The following is a 19,279-nucleotide window of genomic DNA, read 5'->3' as shown; positions in this document are numbered from 1 at the left end:
ACTAACCTATCTACAGCTTTAGGTCTCTATAGCTAGTTACGAAGTCGTAAAAGAGAAAAACTAGTGCACAATAAGTGTTTGGCATAGGACTTTCTTTGGAAGCAATTTAAAGGTCCATATAGGATCTGTTTTGAAGTTTCGAAATTTCTATTTGTTCAGTTTTTCGTTTTTTGGTTAGTCCTTTCGTTCGGTTACCAACCGTTGTTTGCGAAAGGAGCCCACGCTGTGGAAATCGAGTCTAGCTCGTTTGTTATTTTGTTTGTTTATTTATCTGTGTTTGTTTCTTTATGTTTCAACAGAGAGCGATCTTGTCTTCGATTTTGACGGTGAGAGATTCGCTATACCACCAATTGATGTGCCCGGTGGACAGATGTATCTCATATTTACATCCAACTATGTAAGAACCTACTCCGGGTTCAAAGCCACCACCAAGAAATTTCAAGTGAACGTTGGAAAATAAAATTGCTCTCCAAAAGTAAAAGGATTTAATTGTTTCTTAATCTGAAGGAATATTAGGAGATGAGTGATGTTACACTAAGATACTGAACTTCATTGTTATGTCGTGAATATGAATAAACTAGTGAAAAACTGACTGCGATTTTCATTGTCTATCTTTTACATATAAGTAGCTCATTTTACTATATATAGATTTGCAAACTTCCTCCGTGTTCCTCCCATCTTTGATCAAGGGTCTCAATGGGGTGTTAGCTTTTACGTCTAACGCGCTTAATATTATGGCTTTTTTTTGTATTTCTTTGTACGGTTAACAGCTGAAATCTCAGAAATAAAAAAAAAACACATTATTTTAAATAGTTAAAAATAAACTTTAATCGTTTAAAAAAGTTTAAAATTTAGTTCGATTGCTGTAAAACATAATTAAGGTCTTAGAACCATTACAGGGCGGAAAAAGGTGATATTAAAAAATTGTAGACTAATATAGCTTACAAACCACAAAAAGGCAAGACACAAAAAAGTCTTGACAAGAGATCTTGAGATTTTCACTTTCGTGGCTAGCTGTTTTTACGGTTAATATTTTTTTACGACTAAAGGTCAAAATTTTCCAATTTTTAGGCCTTGCGGCTAAGTTTTAGGCCCGTTTTACGGCAAACGGTTAACCCCAGTGACACCCTCTTGATCGTGAGAGTAAAAAAAAAGAAACTTTTCGTAAACGTTTTTAGGTAATCCGTTTGCAAGTTTTCAAACGAATCTTTTAGTTAGAGGTGACCCAAGCAGTCCGAGATATTGAAACGCACCAAACAGACAAAATTAAATTTACGGACAAGCTATGCAAATTTAAGAACAAAGACCAAAAAAAAGAACATATTCTCTTTGGTGCGCAATGTCAACAATTCGTGTCTAGATAACCTCAAACAGGTTTTGTTAAAAAATGGCGCTAGCCCTTCTCCCAGAGTTCAGAGATAACAGACTTTCATATTAGAACAATATACCAACTGTGGAAACAATTGGAGAAAATTAAACAAGTTAAATAACCATAAAAGGGAATCTTACACGGCTAAAAAAACAGTTTTGTTCCAAATCACAAGCTGGTCAGTTGTGTTAAATTGTTTCAGCGATATGAAGTCCATAATTCTTTGCCTGTTTTGAGCGCTGGGCCTTCCTTTTCAGCCATTTTAGGATTTCAAATTTCCCGTGCGCCGCAATGTTTACTTTTGCAAAGCTTGATGGGAAGCTATGACGTCATTTCGCGGTTGGACGTTGTTAAACTACAGCATTGCTGGAATCTAGAGATGTAAAAGTGTTTTTAATCGTTTATAATTCACATTCTGGATGAATATGTCCAGTTCTAACTAGAAATCTACTTCTTTAGACTCCATATTGAGATCTCTGACGGCGCAGTGACGTCACAGTTACCATAAAGTGAACATGGCGATGCCCAGGTGATTTTAACTGAAAACCAAACACTCCGTATTTGAACCTTATCACTTAAGCTTGTAGAAATATCAACTAAAAATCTCAAGATCTGAGAACTGCATTAGGTATACATTGGAGCTCAAACTGCTTTTTAGCCAAGATTTCCTATAATGAAAATTTAAAAAAATAAGAATTTAACACCACTTGCCTAAAGTTGCCGTCAGTTTTTTTTCCCGTTCGTTTACATGACGATCGATTTCGTTGTCCTTCACTATTGTAATTCTACAAGGGTTATGATCTTTTAATTAAAGCTAGATCACTTGATATATTTCCAGAATGTACGCCCTTTCAAGACTTCAATCGATGGATAATTTTCTCCTATGAAAATTATCTGTTGAAACTTCCAAGCCCCGCTCCATCCTCACACTCGCAAATCTCCGATGAAGAATAAATAGCTAATAAATGATCTGTTGCAATCCAGCACACCAGTCCGGGTAGGTTCGATTACCAGCTGTCCTTCGAGAGTGGCGGAAAGCGATCCTAGCCCTTAGTGGCTCTTTATGAGCCGAGTATTCCCTTTAGAACAGAGGTTAATTGTCTATTTCGCAACATACTTCTTTGATCATGACCGGGTTTGATGCGCGTACTTTAATGCTCAGGACATTTTCCAAATCACTCTGATTAAAAGTCACGCGAATGGTTAACAATTATTCCACGAGCGCGCGTTCCGTTCCGAGGAGCGAACAGTTTTCCGAGAGCGAGGCTCGAGGAAAATTGTGAGCTTTGAGGAACAGATTATGTCCAAGGACAAACATCTGAGCCTGTTTTCGCGCCAAATGGAGGTTATTGTGTTTATTATCTTTCGAATGTTTTTCGCAACAAGCGTGGTTTGGAAAATTGAGGGAATATCACTCGGAATTCCCCAATTTTAGCTGGGGAATATTCAGACACGTGACGCGTTTAAACCAATCGTGTTCATTCTTCGGAGTCGAAGAGGAACATGTCGACATCACTTGTTGGATGACTGGGTATGATGTGTGCGGAGGAGACTGGTGCGGCCAATCCGGACAAGGAACCCTCTCCCACAGGTTGGGCACATGTGGGTGGGCGTGAGGTGCATTACAATATAACCTAGCACGTATGTGAGGCAGTGGGATATTTTGTAGTTTCAGCTCGATATTACCTCGCATCGTTCTTAGATTATATTGTAAAGATTAAAACTAATCGGGGAAAGGGCTGTTGATCGAACGTCGCGCGACATCGCGCGCGGCTGGACGATTGCTAGCGAGAGAGAGCGAAATGATTTTCTGTTCAGCGGTCATTACCATATTTCACATGTCACTGTATATTTTTAGGGCACAGGCACACAGTGACAACACACGCTCATTTTGCGTGCTATTGGCGGCGAGTGCTTGTGTTTTTTCGTAGTTGATGTCCTTAAATGAAACGAACTGAACAATCGACCAAGATATGCTGAAGTATTTGTTCCGATATCTTTGTTCCTGGAAGTGAAATAAGTAAGATTTCAAACGTGGACCGGATGCTGAATCTTACAAACCCGGTGTCCTCGCTGAGACCTCAACCGAGGCTTGACTCGAAATGGCTGAAGACCGATGTACAGGTTAGGTTGAATCAGATGTGGGAACTTATTTAAAGTAAGGCGAGTTGCTGCCAGTGGGACGTGGCATCTTTCTTGTCGAGCCTGGCAGCTTGTCAACGTAATATTTTCCCAACATCTGTTAGTGAACCGTATGTTGCCCCGGTGCCTGAAAGCACTTATTTTATTCGCTGTGCGTTGTCTGAAATTATCTTACATTGAGGGTTCTGTTTCAGTTTTTGAAGTTTAATTCTTGTAGTTAAGTAATAAAAATGAAATGAGATTTAAACTTATACTCTGGCAGTTTCTCTTTGCATGCATGTGTAGTGTAACTCTTCCGAGTCGTTTGCAGTAAAACGCTTGTGCATTTTAAGATCTTGGATGTACGTTCGCGACTCGTTTATTTATGAAATTGAACGTTTACACTATACACCATTTCACCTTCTTGCACAGGTGCTGAATTTACTTATCGTTCGTGTTATAATGCGCAAATATATACCTTGTCGAATACAGCACATTGTAAGCGATGGGCACATTGTAACCCTGCCAAATTACTTGTATTGCTCTGTCTGTGAAAAAGCATTGTTATGAACAGCATGTAGTTCAGTATCGTTGTCAGTAATTGCCCAATGTGTATCTACATGTACATGTAACCCCCGTCCCATCCTTCCACCCTAATATTCATTTCAGAAAAGTGATTGCAGTCTTACGTCTAATTATGCTATTTAATTGTATTACATGTAATACTTTGCATCCTCCAGATCAAAGACAATTAAGAGGGCAATAAGGCAAAAATAATACAGTTACTGAAAAAACCCTCTCAGCATGGTAGCATTTTGAATACAGTTAAGAAGAACTTATCAAGACTTGAGCCCTCAAGCTGACCCTGTGAGAGAAAATTGAATTTGATGTTATACAATTTAAACTAATACAGAGATTTTCTGTTAGTTAATTAAAAAAAAACAAAAAAACTTGTCAATAATATGTCAGAAAAGTGTCAAAAAATTGTGTGGTGTTCATGAAACCACACGCAGCACTGTAAGCATTTTTCAAGGTTTGATGTTGACTTTGTTGAGAATGCTTGCTTAACCACAGGGTCACTTACAGAAATGAATTAGAGTGAGATGTTTCAAATAGTATTCAAAATGTTACCGTGATACAAGTAGATTTTTAGTGAATAATTATTGCTCTTGTTACTCAAACATAAAGTGGAATAACTCTTTAGTTGTAATAAAGGTGTTACAAGATTGCTACTAACAAAAAACTATATCAACCAGTTACTTTCCTGAAGTAGTTATCAGGAGGCATTGTTTCCAGTTTCATTAATTCAGTTGTAACAGCTAAGTTACACATTTAGTGCTCAATCTTTTAGAAAAGGTTTTTGTGCCCCTCTTCCCCCCAGCATCCCAATTTGATGCACTAGTATAATTTGCTGTGCCAATATTCTTTTTGAATTATTGCAACACTGTACATATAATTCTGCACTTGTGACCATTTTGCAAGTTACCGTTGGTATCAGTCAAATCAGTGTATTTTGTACAGTGTAAGTTTTAAGTCTTGAAATGAAACTCTATACTCATTCCTCTTCCTCTAATTTTTGAGGAAACAGTTTAATCCTCAAGTACACAACATTTGCAATAACAATAGAAACAGTTATAGCGGTGAAGAGTACATGTACAGGTATGTAGATAAGTGCATGTAGATAAGTTTGTTGTTTCTTTGTTTACTCGAATTGAGACTCAAACAACTCAACTTGGGACTCAAACGACTCAAGCTGAAACTCAAGACCTGACTGGATAGTCAGTATATTTGCAGTTTTCAGGTGTTGAGGATCGAGGATCAAGTTGAGTTGGTCAAGTTTAGAGGGACTGTTAACTTATATTTGATCAGTGTTGTACATGCATCATAGTAGAAATTTGTAGAATTGTAGAAACAAAATTTAATATTAATTGAAAAGTAAAAAAAGCAACAACAACAACAACAACAACTCATTGCCCTCAGAGAAATACAGATAAATGAACTAAGGTTAACTGGATATTTTTTTTTCTCTCCCTGCTAGACTGCATTTTTGCCAGATGGGTTAAAAAGACTATGGAATGAACTAGTGAAAGATGGAGAAATTCCTATCAAACCCTCCCATGTTAAGATAAACTGTGATGGTGTTCCTGCCCAAAAGGGAGAAACAGGCAAGTTTTATTGTGGTCGCCGCATTCTGAAATGTACCTGCTGTGATGGGCATTGTGGGCCTGATAGCTGTAACTGTGATCCCTGTCAAAAATTGGACCAAGAAGACAGGGAGCAGAAAGAAGATGATGAAAGAGCCCCTCCAGCAGCAGGTCCGTTGATGGACTCTTGGACTTGGGGTGACCAGCCTAGCACTGAACAGTTAAGAGAGGTGCTACAGGGTCTTATTTTTGAACAAAGAGAGCTTGCTAGCCAAGCAGCAGGCACGACACTCTCTGCTATGAGACTTCAGCAGCGCTTAGCTGTGTTGGGACGGTATTTTGTTGCTCTCTCAAGGGAACGAGAAGCTATTAAAGTTAACAGTGTCAATGTTAAAGGTGCAAAGAAGGAGAAGCAAGGCGCTATCAAAAAGAGGAAAAAACATGGCAGTGCTGAAACAGAGCAGGCTTCACTGGGGTTAGCTCGAATCGGTGCCAGGGCAGCACTTTCATTTGCTTTTGCTTTTTTACGTCGTGCATGGCGATCAGGAGAAGACGCAGACCTGTGTCGTGAACTTCTTGACGAAGCATTAGAAGCTTTGCAGTATCTTCCAGAAGCAACATTATTTGATGAGGGCACAGTATCACCTGTTTGGCTAGAGGTGGTTGAACGTGCGACAAAGTTTTTGCGATCTGTTGTGGCGGGGTAAGTTGAAGATACAATGTGACTGTACTATTTTTTTTCTCTTCCTCTCCATTTTCTTACTTTGACGCTGTTGTGGAGTTTTTCTCAAATGTGTATGCATGTGATAGAACAGGCTGGGGAAATTACATTGTAAAATAGAAACAATTCTTCAGAAGCTCTTCAAAATACCTAGACACATTACTGTATGCAGTAATGTGATTAAAGCAAAAGCAGTATGCTGGGAGAGGTACATGTACAGCCTTCCATTGGACTTAAAGTGCACCTAACCCCCCCCCCCCCCCCAATTTTTTTTCGTTAAAATGAATCTAGTTGTTATTTGAAATAGTTCTGCGAAAAAATGTTTGGATTCCGTTAAATCCTCGATTTTCTGTGCCCCGGCGAAATCTCAAAAATAGCCCCAAAACACCACCATTTTGTTTCACGACCGAGTTTGAGGAGAATGGGGCCAGCAGCTCTTGTGACATCTACCCAGGAAGGTTGGATATCTCACGTCCTCTCATTTCCTTCGGGGTGGTGCAATACACATTCGAAAAGTGCACTGAAACGCCTTCCAGAGGTGCTATCGGCTGTTGCAGCAATATTCCAGATTTAAAGAAAGATATGCTGTACAATTTACTGGCAATGATCGGCTAATGGTGCAATAAAGACGTAAACTATGGTTGATTTTGTCGAACCGAAACAAGCGAACTGAATCTGTGAGAACCATTGAAGAACTCTCAGTAGAATTTGTTCCGGAGACTTTCGAACGCTATTTTCATAAATTTTCTGCTTAGAGCTAACCAGCAATTTGTACAAATACTACCGACAACCTATATCTTCCAATCCTGCAGTATTTATAACATAACTGGCAAAGTTGTGTGATCTGATCATTATAAAGAAGCGTTATACTGATATGTAAATAGATCGCAACTGTACGCCGCTAACCAACACTTATTTCTCTTTCGATTTAGATAAAAGTCGAAGATTATTCCTTTAGAATTACATGATAACAAAATTTTTAGACTCACAGAGTTTTTCGAAGGTTTGGAAATCAGCAGTGCAACAAAGATTCTGTGCAATAGCATCAAAAATATGACCGCATAACATTATCTGCGGAACGCTTAGGGAACACATCCTTTTCGCTTATCCGACGAATTTCACTGCAAAATTTAAGAACAATTTACATTGGTTATTTGGAGTTACGACTTAAAACGTGTGACAATGTGAAATCGGTAATTGTATGAAATGTTTCCTTCCGCCTTGCTTCCCGCAGCTTCAAAAATACAGGTCCAAACAATACGATTTTCAATCGATCGAAGCCAATGTTTTGGAGGTCATCAAGTCTCCAAAACTGCAACACGTACGTCGCTGTTATAAACATGAAGCATTCAACTGAAAGTAAAACACAAACTGGATTTAACAGAACAATCACACCTTGACAAAATACATTCTCACTAAGGACAAACATAAACGGGCTATTAACACGCGTGGGAATCTTATGTTTAGTTGACAAAATTACCATCCAAAGCAGTCCTCGAGTTTTCTCTCCTACTTTTCGTTTGCCTGCTCCTCCACTTCGTATCTAGCTTTCCATTCCTAATATACAAGCAGCTCGTCCGCAAAGAAGTCTTCCCCTTCGTTGCTTGAAATATTGTAAATTGCTCTCAAAGCTCTAAGCAGTGAGTTCACAGTTGTCGAACGTGCTCAATCGAAGTTTATTTCGGAGTCTTCCGAATCGAAACTTAACTCTGACTCCAGTGATGAAAAAGAAATGATTCTGGGACACAACTTGGACGTTTTAGTGCCAAAATTCATCGGAACAATCAGTTTTGTGTTCCATTTTCTTGAGCAAATACAGAGAGTTGACTGAGGCGCTATTGTGTTTTGTTCCTGGGTAGACGTCATCAGGTACCGCCGCCCCAGACTCCCTAAAACGCGGTCGTGAAACACTTCAAGCGCGACTTTGAAAGGGCATAGAAAATCGAGAATTCAACCAAATTCAAAAATTTCTTCGCCCAAATGCTTCAAATAAAGTCTAGAAAAAATTTTGGGGGTTAGGTGCACTTTAATGTTACATGTGTGTATTGTTTTTTTGTATTTGCAATCAGAGTGCTACTCTGTAACGTTAATCATTACGATTTTTTTTTCCAAATTTTGTCCCACTAGAAAAGGAAATGAAGACAGAGTTTACTGTAAGCCGCTTGATTCTGTTCCTGTTTCTGACCAACATGTAGCATTGGGAATCTTGCTGGAGCTGGGTGTGCAGCGTGGCACCCTTCAGCACATGCTGGAAGTCATTCTACTGTTGCTAGAGTTATGGGATAGTGGCCAGGATAATGATACTGATTCTTGTTTCACATCAGCTCCTCTTATTCACTTGTTAAGACGGTTTGAGGAAATAACTGGTGCATCGCATAAGAGTTTGGAACCAAACAAGTTGGCTGAAGAGGTAAATATACCATCAGCATAGCAGTTCACACTGTCTAATAATTTGTGTGCAAGCTTGTGACAGTAATGTTTTTGGATCGCACTTCCTGTGGCCATCAAGCCCTGTCTTACACTGTAAGGAAAAAACAAACTATGAAAAACTATTTTAAGAGCCATCTTTTTAAAATCTCTAATGAAATGCCATAGTATTTCTAATTCATTGATTGACGTATTTAATATACCAATTAAAGAATCGGTAACACTGTGACATTTAATAATTGTTTTTAAAGTATTATTATTATTATTATTATTATTATTATTATTATTATTTTGCACCTTTCAACACCTACAGTACCGTTCAAATGTAAGTTGACAATCTTGACTCACAACTCGATCCTCAATACTCGATGCTTTCGAGAATCAAGAATCGAGTTCAAAGCTCGAGTTTCGAGTTTTGAGTTTCAAGTATTGAGTTTCGAGTTTCCAGACGCTCGAAGAATTTTTTGAGAAAACGATTTATGTCTCAAATTCGCAACAATAGAAATAAACAATACTGTGCTTCATGTGGCTTCCTTTATTCGTGCAAGAGTACATGTATTTCATATTAACATCCAAATCGTTAGTCTGGAGTTGAAGTCTCAAATCTCAGTCGCAAAGCATTTGTTGCATAGAAAAAACAACATGCGTACGAATCAACCAAATTTAGAGAACACAGCCTGCAAGTGCGAAAAGATATTTCTAGCTCTTTCCGATTCCAGTGATCTCAAATTTCAACTTGCTTGCCGTATGCAAATTTCTAAGTGTTACTGCGATCATACGAATTAACAAATGATTTTCTAGCCAAATATTGTGTTTAAAAAAATACTTATCAAGATATCGTGCATGTAACGTGAACATCGCCTGTGTTAGCAAATAGCTTTTTGGCCCTTGTTTACATTGACAGCTGGCAGTGATTGTGCAAATTTGCATATTGTTCAAAACAACTCCTGAAGGCCATGCTTTTTCGTGATTTCCGCTGATTGTGTTTGTGTGCGACTCAATCAAACTGCATCATCAGATTCTTGAGGCGATACTAAGAGAGGCAGTCACTCGAGAATGCACCCAAATCCGGACATCCATCCCAAGGTGTTACGACTGAACTGATGTACTTCATCGACACGGAAATTGAAAGAAATGACGAATTAACTTCGTCTAAGCTAGCCAGAAGAATCCTTCTACATTTCAGATTACAGTTGTCACAGGAAAAAGTCAGGCGTCTTTGACAGAAGCTTGGTTGGGTGCAAACAGGCACCAAATACTGCCAGCTTATTCGCGAGCCCAACAGAGTCAAACAGTTGGAGTTTAGCGAGAAGTGTCTTCAAGAGAACGAACAGTTCGATAACGTAATATATACGGACAAATGTTCAGTTCTGCTAGAGAACCACACCAAGCTGAGTTTCCATCTCAAGTGGGAACAGCCAAAGTTGAAACCCAAAGACCCAGTGAAAGTCCACGTTTGGGCAGGCATATCGAAGAGGGGGCCTACAGAATTGATGGTGTTCGAAGGTATCATGTACGTGCAGTTTTATGTCTCCGAGATCCTCAGCAATGGGCTGCTACCATTTATCTGTAGAACATTCCCCGATGGTCATCAATTCCAACAAGACAATGACCCGAAGCATACCAACCATCTTGCCAGGAACTTCATGGAAGACAATGGGATCAACTGGTGGAAAACCCCTCCGGAGTCACCAGATCTTAACCCCATCAAAATGCTTTGGCAGGAGCTAAAGCATTTCCTTCAAAACATTGCAAAACCGAGAACAAAGGAAGAGCTAATTAATGGGGTAGAAAGATTTTTGAACCAGAGAGTGGATGCAGAAAAGTGTATGAAGAACATGTATATTGGGCACTTACACAGTCTTGCCAATAGTTGTCGAGCGGCAGGAAAAAGCTTCCGGAAACTAGTTCCTGGCTGCACTCTTCAGGCACTGATAAAAACAGCTTCTAATAAAAGTCATGATCAACACTGTCCAATACATGTAATCCCATGAACCCCAATCCCTATTGTGTTTACAACAAAACTCCACACAGTTTTCGAAGATGCTATCCTCTAATGCATAAAAGTAAACATCAAGTCAAATTCTTAGTTTTCATTATTTATAGAATAAAAGGATTAAAGATAGCTCTGAACTGAAAGAAATGTGTCCATACCAAGCGTCAAAACAAACAGAAGAAGCTGGTGATTTTGAGTCTCGTGTGCACTTCGAGAGTTAACGTTTCTGATTTCTATCGAGACCTTCGTACAGCTGATTTAAATGAAACTCTGTGTCATGTTCAGAACTGTTACTCTGTGGTTACTCTGAATTTAATGATAATTAACTTCAAATCTAAAGAAGTTCAACCGAGGGACAAAACAATCGATTTAAATAAGCCAACCGATTTACATATGTAGAGTCACTTATTGCCTCTAGAGTCGCGACTCAAAAATTTCTCTGTCTCCAAAAGTTAACCAGCAAGATTGACATGTACATGCGTTTGGAAAAATTAATCGAGCAATAAATTCTTTGTCTCCTTGACTTGAAACTTGAATGACTCGACTTGAAACTCAAACGACTCAACTCAAAATTCGAACGGCTTGAATGAGAGTCAATACTTGAAGATTTCGAGTTTCGAGGATCGAGGATCGAATCAAGTCGTTCGAGTTTTGAGTGACTGTCAACTTACATTTGACTGGTACTGTACATTTCTATACATTACTTATCTTTCAAAAAGTTCCGAACAATTTAATTTTGGACAAAAAGTGTGTCGAAATAAAACTGTCCAAAATTTTAAGCCTCCGCAATATTTACAGTGCAGTGTAAAACTTAAAAGTAGGTCCAAAGCTTTTATTTTCCTTTATGCCAGGTTTTATGAAGTGAACTCTAGTTGAGACACTGCTTGACATAAGTAATGGTCAATGTCTTCATAAAACATTGAGGCTGCAGTAGCACTACCATTTTCAATGATATCGATGTTACTGGCAACAGAAGGGACGAGATGAAGCTCTAAGCATAAAGCACCAACAAGCAAAACAATATTGCGGACAAAAATGAACCTTGTGCATTTATTTTTCCCACAAATTTGTTTAAGGGAGGAGAGGTGGTGTCAGTTTTTCCATGTCTTCTTACATGGATGATCCTCAACGTTGTATATCAGTCTAATTTGTGTTTTGTAGGGGTAAATTTACCCTAGTTACATGTATGTTTCAGCAAAGTGTCTGAAATTGTTGTCTGAAATTTGTCTGATATCTTAATGCCAAAAATTAAACATTCGAAATAAAACATCTGCAATTTTTTGAGTAGATATGCATCTTAATTTTTCAGTGCAGATTGCTTTATTTATATGAAGTAAGTTAGTAATTGATGTAATTAAGGTTATTCCCCAGTATTGCATTGCGCATTCGTACTGCGCATAATTTCACACGTGATTAGCGCACACGCATTAGAAAATGGTGGCTTTTTCTTTACAGCTGGACCTCGCCAAAGAGGTAAATCGTCATTTTCTCGCAAACGAGTATGGTGGCCTATCATTTTTTCCTGTTGTTTTGAATTGAGTAACAAATTTCTCTGTGTAAAATAAATATGGACCAATTCTCAGAGTAGAACAAAAAGCAATCATGACTACAATCATGGTGCTATTATAAGGATTTATATGGGTATAAACAAGGTGCTGTTGCTCCTAAACGAACATGGGGAGCCCTCATTTTTATTTCAAAATTTAAGTTCCTATAACATAAACAATATATAGGCAAAGTTTCACAAAAATCTCAGTGCAGGTTCTATTTCAGAGGAATGACCTTAAAAGTGCTTTTGAATATATTTAGAACATTAGTACATACATGTAGAAATACATAAATTTACATTGTACATAATGGTAATAGGACTGAGTGGAGTCCAATTCGGTCTGTAATCATACAAGTGATCAACAAAATTGGATGACCGCGAAGTGGGAGTCCGATTTGTTAATCATGAGTATGATTACAGACTGAATTGGACGACACGATGTCCTGTTACCAATTAATCAAAACTATGACAAAATTTGAGAAACGAACAAACCACCGATTGAGCGCTGAACGATTGAACATCGTTATGAATGGTGAAAAACACAGCAGTTTACTCAACAAAGTGCACCGCAACAGTGCGCGCAAAATGACGCGTACTGTCCAATTACAAGCGAATCGGGCTACTGATAGCCAATCATGTTCGAGAATTTTGTTATAGTTTTGATTAATGTAGTTATTGTTACCTGTAATTCAATAATCACCTGCTCTAGATGTTACATGTCGATAAATGTACATGTGTGTATAATGCAGATGCAATTGACATTTGATAGTACATGTAGCTCGTTGCACTTAAGATAGAGTGTACAGTGATGTTCCACATTTATTACTTACCTGTTAATTTTATTATTTTTATTATATATTTGACAAAAAGTGTTTGTGATTACTATCTGTAGGCTATGTCATCCAGCATGCCAAAAGTGAGTCCCACAGAATCATTCTTGCGATACTTGACTCTTCCAGAAGATGAATCAGAGTTTGTTGAACTGCAGCACTGTGCTGTTGTTTTAGTATCACACTTGGACAGACTTGCTGCTCCTTATCTGCCAGTATCCTCAAATCAAAAGGTACAATCATGCACACATGCTGCTAACTGATCTAATCTACATGTACATTGTATAAACCATGCCCATCTATATTCTCCTCCTCCATCCCATGAATCCATCCAGCAGAAAGTTATACGTGTACAAACAGGTACATTGTACATCATGATGTTACTTTTTGAAATCTTGACCTCTTTATACATTGTACAGTTAAACAAGGGAAGCTCCACAGTCAATGCTTGTACATGTAGTTAAATTTATATGTACAAGCTGCTTTAATTTGAAGAACATCAACATCAATTTTAATAATATTTAACACTCTCTGCATATACATACATCTGCATGTCTTGTACTTACAATTAGTACATACATGTTCATGTTTGTTGTAATAGTCTTTTATTGTCTTCTAGACTCCGAGTGTAGCTCTTGTTCAAGAAGTGTTAGGGTGGGGTTGGCTGTCATGGGGGAATGCTGGCCATACTTTGGGTCCCACAACCTTGGGAAGCCTTGTGGAAATTGGCATTGCTCAGATCTGTTGTGCAGAAAAGTGTTTCTTGGCACTGACAAAAACTGGCAAGGTTTACACTTGTCAGTACACATCAGAGGGACAGGTGAGATGTTCATAATATTTTGATGTCACTAAAACCATTAGACAGCTGCAAGGGCTGGTAATTAAAATTAACCAATCAGAGTGTGTTTTGTTACATTGTGCAGTTGCATTGCTTGATCAATATTTATTACAGTACAGTATATGTTTAAGTATTGGGTAAACATTCCAAACCCATTGAAACATGTTCTATTGCAGTGTTGGAAACTAAATTTTGACAGCACTTATTATTTGGGCGAGCTACTTTCAAAATGCACTTGTCCGGTGAAATTTTTACTTGCCAAGAAAGACGCCTCCCTGTCTCCAAAAAAAGTAACCTGCAATGATTCACCAACCGTATGTTCTCTCTGTCTCATGGAGCCCAGCTTGCCATTTTGTGTTGAGCTTTAAAACCTTGTTCTGACCCATTTTACCAGAAGCTCCTTAGGATCGCAGCCTGACCAATTTTGCTGTTAAATTATTCTTGTTTGTATCATCAACTTTTGATAATGCTTGGAAATATTTTCACATTTCCAAATTCAGATATTTCTCTAAAATCGAGATAGAGGCAGGTGAAGACTGAGGTTTTCAATGGAAAATTATATTAAAAGACCTTAAGCCTAAAGATAACTACAACAGAGGTGCTTTACTTTTCAAAACAGTTCCTATGATGAATCTTCATCAGATTCATTCGTCAGCAAGCAAACATCCTTCTTCCTCATCCTCTTATCACTGCAAGGAAACCTTAGTTCATTTTGTCTAAATTAGTTAGGCATCTTGAAAACTAAAAAAGCTAAAATGAGGTTAAAAAAGCACTGGTCTAGAGATATTCTTGCCAATATAGAAAAAAAAAAAATAGAGTGTTTTCAATATTCAAGCATAAACAATTTTGCAAAAGTAAAACAGGAGAGTGATCAATGATTTAGAACTCACCCAACGCTTTTCACACTTGCATTGGCGAGCGGGGGAGCGCTAATTTCCTACATGAATGTATAGTTTTATTTTTATGACTTAATAACTAATTTCATCTTTCCAGGGCCCAGTGTTGATTGAATCACTTGCTGGAAAGTGTGAAATAGTCAAGATTGCTACAAACCCAGAATGTAAACACTACATGGCTCTGAGCCGAGAGGGTGAGGTTTACTCCTGGGGATCTGGGGATGGTGGCAAATTGGGACATGGAGATAACAAGTAAGATAGAGCTGTGCTGAAGGAGAAATCTTTGAAAATAATTGTAATTATTTCCCTGAAGTTGTATTTGATTGGACTTCTCTTTCAGCTGCTTTTGATAATAATTATTGTGAGCTTGTTGGTTGTTGTTACAACTGTGAGTTTGAACTGTGAATTACTGATTTTGAAATTAGAAGAGGAAATAAATTTTCAAGTGGTTTATACTGCAAAGCATGTATGAAGAGTTTGCCATATTATTAGTAAACTTTTCCAGGTACACTGTAGAGCAATTCTTACATGGCTGTGCCAAATCCAGGATTTCCAGCCAGTCTGACGATAGCTCTCAGGCCCCACATTTATCTTCATTGTACCATTTTGTTCAACAAAAACATTCAGAACATTCACCAAATATACACTGTAAGGACATCATCACATGACTGTACAGTCATGTACATATAGAATATTTTCACATGATGTCACAGCAGCAACATTGGTGTGCCAAAACAATGAAACAGCTGCCATGTACAGTAGGTGTACCAAATCAATCTTACAGGCCTTATGGGAGTTGAACTCTTTTCTTATGTAAACACTTTCTTTTTTTTCAATGAATTTGCATGGCTGCTGTCCTCATGAGTGACAATGTGCAATACTGTGGATACATTTATTATTACAGACTGTGTTTGATTTTCTGTGCATATAGTTTCTGTGATGAGCCGACCCTGATCAGTGGTCTTGCCGGCAAGCAAGTTATTCAGATTGCTTGTGGAAGCACACACAGTGCGGCAGTAACATCTGAGGGAGAACTCTACACTTGGGGCAGGGGAAGCTACGGCAGACTAGGACATGGTAAAAATACTGATTAGTATGGTACTTCATTAACATAAAAAAAGGCATTTGCAGCTTCACCTCGATTTAAGTGTGTCATTCAGAAATGGGCAAAGCCATTGGCATTTTTACCCTGAAGGCTCAGTTTATTCCTTTAGGCAATATCTTCGGTGTTGACAAAAGTCATCCTGAAGAGCAATTGGATTCTTTCATTTCATTTGATCTGGATAAAGGTGGGATATTTTCAGGAAGACTTTTAACCAATTTGAAAAGAAGGAAGGCAATAGCTTAATTAAGCTACCTCAAGCTGAACCACTGAATGCATATCCTTTTCTTTAGTATATTGTTTGCAAGTGCATAAATGAATGTATGGAAGGAGGCTGAACATTTTGAGATCTTATTAAACTTTTTGCCTCAAAATGTTAATGTGTGTGATACACACTTAAACCGGCGGGAAGTTGTCATGCAAGTCCTAGGCTTGATAACATTGTTGAAAATCATGGTTTGTACTGCAGCAATACAAAAAGATTGTTACAACTTATTTTGGGTCTATTTCAGAGTCTTAGTCATGTGATTAGATCAAAACAATTTGAGAGCTTATAATTATATCAAGGCTAATTTTGTGTATAAACAATTGAGCCAGAATACATTTAATTTATGTATTGTAGCAATCTTCTTTTAGATTGTAATCAACCAAAACTTGGTTTTCAACAATGTTATCATTTTTCTGACTCATCTTCTTTATTTATTTTAGTACTTTTTTATAGTTCAATTTATGCCTGCATCTATCAACTTGGTCACAAACAAACTGGGGGGTCTCAGAGACCTGATCAAACTTGATGCTCTGTTTTTGGCATTTCATGGTCATTCATCTTGAACTATATTAATGAGTAATTATAATTAATATTGATAATAATTATTACTGGCAAAGGTAATGGTACTCTTGCTTTCCTCAAACGAAATCTACAAGTGAATTCTCAGGACTAAGATCAAGACATTAGCTTATTTTGGCTTAATTCGACCCCTATTAGAATATGCAGCTGCAACAACATGGGATCCATACATGTACATTTACATTGAAATAAACATCAGGAAAATAGAAATGGTACAGTGACAAGCTGCATGTTTTATAGTGAAGAATTACAATCATGCTGCTAGTGTAGGAGAAATACTTGATCAGCTGGGATGGAAATCACTTCAAAGCAGGAGGAAAGCAATGAGACTCTCTGTGTCATTATGTTTTATTAAATGACTACAGCTGTAAAAAATTGGCCTGTGTTTTACAGGAAGTAGTGAAGACCACCTTGTGCCCATGTTGGTTAGTGGTTTACGTGGACACCATGTCATTGATGTAGCCTGTGGCAGTGGAGATGCACACAGCTTGGCTGTTGCTGATGATGGTAGGTGCATTGCGCAAGTGAGAACTGCTTTGATTGTGACTGTTGATCATTCCCACTTAACCGTAATTGCCATGGGAGAACAGTTATGAGCTTATGACATCTCTTTTTTCGAAATTCATCTCTGAAATCTTTGCAGAAAATGATCTTGTAAAGGTCTCCCTCCCCCCCCCCCCCCCCTCCCTCCCATATACATGATATATAGTTCATTACTCGCAAAAGTTTTGGAACTTTTTTCTACAATTATTATAATATTTATTGTAGAAAAAAAATGCGTAATTATTATGCAGCCTCTAGTGCATTTATTATTAACCTACATATTCATTATAATATTGTTTAGTTTAGGGGTATCCCTGATATTTATGACGACTTTGACATTTTTGGACTTCTTCATTCTCTCCTTTCAAACCAACATTTGCCAAATCTGTCACTTCCTTAGTGTTTGTTCATACAATTTTTGGACCACACAGATCAATAGCTTTCAAATGGTATATCATACGTGGGTATAGGGGGTCTATTAATTAAATTAAATTGGAAAAAAGCCCTGGCAATTTACAATGTAGGACCGAAAACATTTAAAATGATCCCAGGACTTGTCACCTCATGTAAGTTACAGAAACCTTTAGTCAGGTTTGAGAACCTCCAGTCATTTAAGCATTAATTTTTGTGCATTTTCAGGCACTGTCTGGTCATGGGGTGATGGAGATTATGGCAAGCTCGGTCATGGAGGCAGTGATGGCTGCAGAGCTCCTAGGATTATCGACAAATTACAGAGCCTTGGTGTTGTACGTGTCTTCTGTGGATCACAGTTTTCCGTGGCACTGTCAAGAGATGGGCAGCTCTTCACTTGGTAAAGAGCTTTGAATGTTTTGTTGTTTAGAACTACTGTCACGTATATTACCGTGATAAACTCTAATTCATTACTGTGCTTAACTCCTTGAGTACAGTACTGCTCAAAATTAAGTTTAACTTACCACCTCTTGTCTTATTTCTTGCTAGATGCATCTCATTAATATCTCAGAACACTTCATAATTCTCTTGATACATGCCTGAATTCTTGCGAAAATCACCGAAGTGCTTAGTATAGATTATATGACTTATAATTATGCATTACTTACAAAAAGTCTGCATGTATATCAAGAGCAATTGCCACTGTGCTAGTACTTGTATAGGCCTGCAGGGCTCAAAAAAAGTGCCCTCGGGTCACTCTGGACAAGCAAATTTTGCTGCCGGGCAAGTAACTTTTCATTCTCACTTGCCCGATTGGTAAGGGTCCAGACGAGTCGTCTGCCAAGTAAATAATACGAAAAGTAAACTAAGACTTGCCCACGGCAAGCAAAATTTGAGAGCTGCTTGTCCGAAGGGCAAGCTGGAATTCAAGTGTTTTTTCAAGCCCTGATAGGTATCAACAAAACGTTTGATCAAATGTGGGATACTGTATGTTTCGATTCCTCACTCTAGTGAGTAGTCACGTCAAACAAACATACATGTATCAAACGTTTGTAGTGAAATGTTCTTAGCACATAACTTTCGTTGTTGCGGGACGTGATATTTTCAACCACAATTAGTGAGTGAAAGCATAGAGTGATTTTGCTCCTGTTCTAAACCTGAAAAATACTCTACATGAACATTGCTGTATATTTTAGGGGTAAAGGAGATGGTAATCGTCTTGGTCATGTCGGCGAGGATCATGTGCGCTATCCAAAGGTGATTGAAGCATTCTGCGGTAAGAAGATAGTTGACTTTGCTGTTGGTTCATTTCACTGTCTGGCAGTCACAGAGGATGGAGAGTTGTACAGCTGGGGTCGGAATGAACAGGGACAGCTCGGTGACACCTCTTGCACGGCTAGGGCGGAGCCCACTCTTATATCTACAATAGGTAGCAAAGAAATCACTGGGGTTGCCTGTGGACCTGCCCAGGTAGGTGATGAGTAG

At 38.2% G+C, this 19,279-nt stretch overlaps 2 protein-coding genes and 1 pseudogene across 4 annotated transcripts in view; all 3 read left to right on the top strand.

The window, feature by feature from the left end:
• The window catches only part of LOC110051046 (sushi, von Willebrand factor type A, EGF and pentraxin domain-containing protein 1-like), a 35,468-nt gene extending 34,876 nt beyond the window's left edge, over window positions 1-592 (top strand). Inside the window, exon 35 of the mRNA XM_089273117.1 lies at window positions 300-592. Within this exon, the coding sequence (XP_089129243.1) occupies window positions 300-460 (161 nt within the window). The 3' untranslated portion in view covers window positions 461-592. The remainder of the gene's footprint in view (window positions 1-299) is intronic.
• Window positions 1-19,279, top strand: part of LOC110054725 (uncharacterized) — a 534,050-nt pseudogene that overhangs the window by 128,037 nt on the left and 386,734 nt on the right.
• Window positions 3,213-19,279, top strand: part of LOC110051443 (E3 ubiquitin-protein ligase HERC2-like) — a 50,470-nt gene continuing 34,403 nt past the window's right edge. For all 3 annotated transcript variants that reach the window (XM_089274352.1, XM_089274350.1, XM_089274351.1), the window contains exons 1-10: window positions 3,213-3,493; window positions 5,529-6,337; window positions 8,483-8,765; window positions 13,220-13,390; window positions 13,777-13,977; window positions 14,989-15,143; window positions 15,823-15,968; window positions 17,234-17,347; window positions 18,023-18,194; window positions 18,991-19,264. In XM_089274352.1, the coding sequence (XP_089130478.1) occupies window positions 3,413-3,493; window positions 5,529-6,337; window positions 8,483-8,765; window positions 13,220-13,390; window positions 13,777-13,977; window positions 14,989-15,143; window positions 15,823-15,968; window positions 17,234-17,347; window positions 18,023-18,194; window positions 18,991-19,264 (2,406 nt within the window). In that variant the 5' untranslated portion in view covers window positions 3,213-3,412. The remainder of the gene's footprint in view (window positions 3,494-5,528; window positions 6,338-8,482; window positions 8,766-13,219; window positions 13,391-13,776; window positions 13,978-14,988; window positions 15,144-15,822; window positions 15,969-17,233; window positions 17,348-18,022; window positions 18,195-18,990; window positions 19,265-19,279) is intronic.

Source organism: Orbicella faveolata, unplaced genomic scaffold, assembly GCF_042242905.1.
Source record: "Orbicella faveolata isolate gen_17 unplaced genomic scaffold, um_ofav_v1 contig_35, whole genome shotgun sequence".
NCBI classification, from domain to species: domain Eukaryota; kingdom Metazoa; phylum Cnidaria; class Anthozoa; order Scleractinia; family Merulinidae; genus Orbicella; species Orbicella faveolata.
This window is presented reverse-complemented; position numbering and strand designations above follow the sequence as displayed.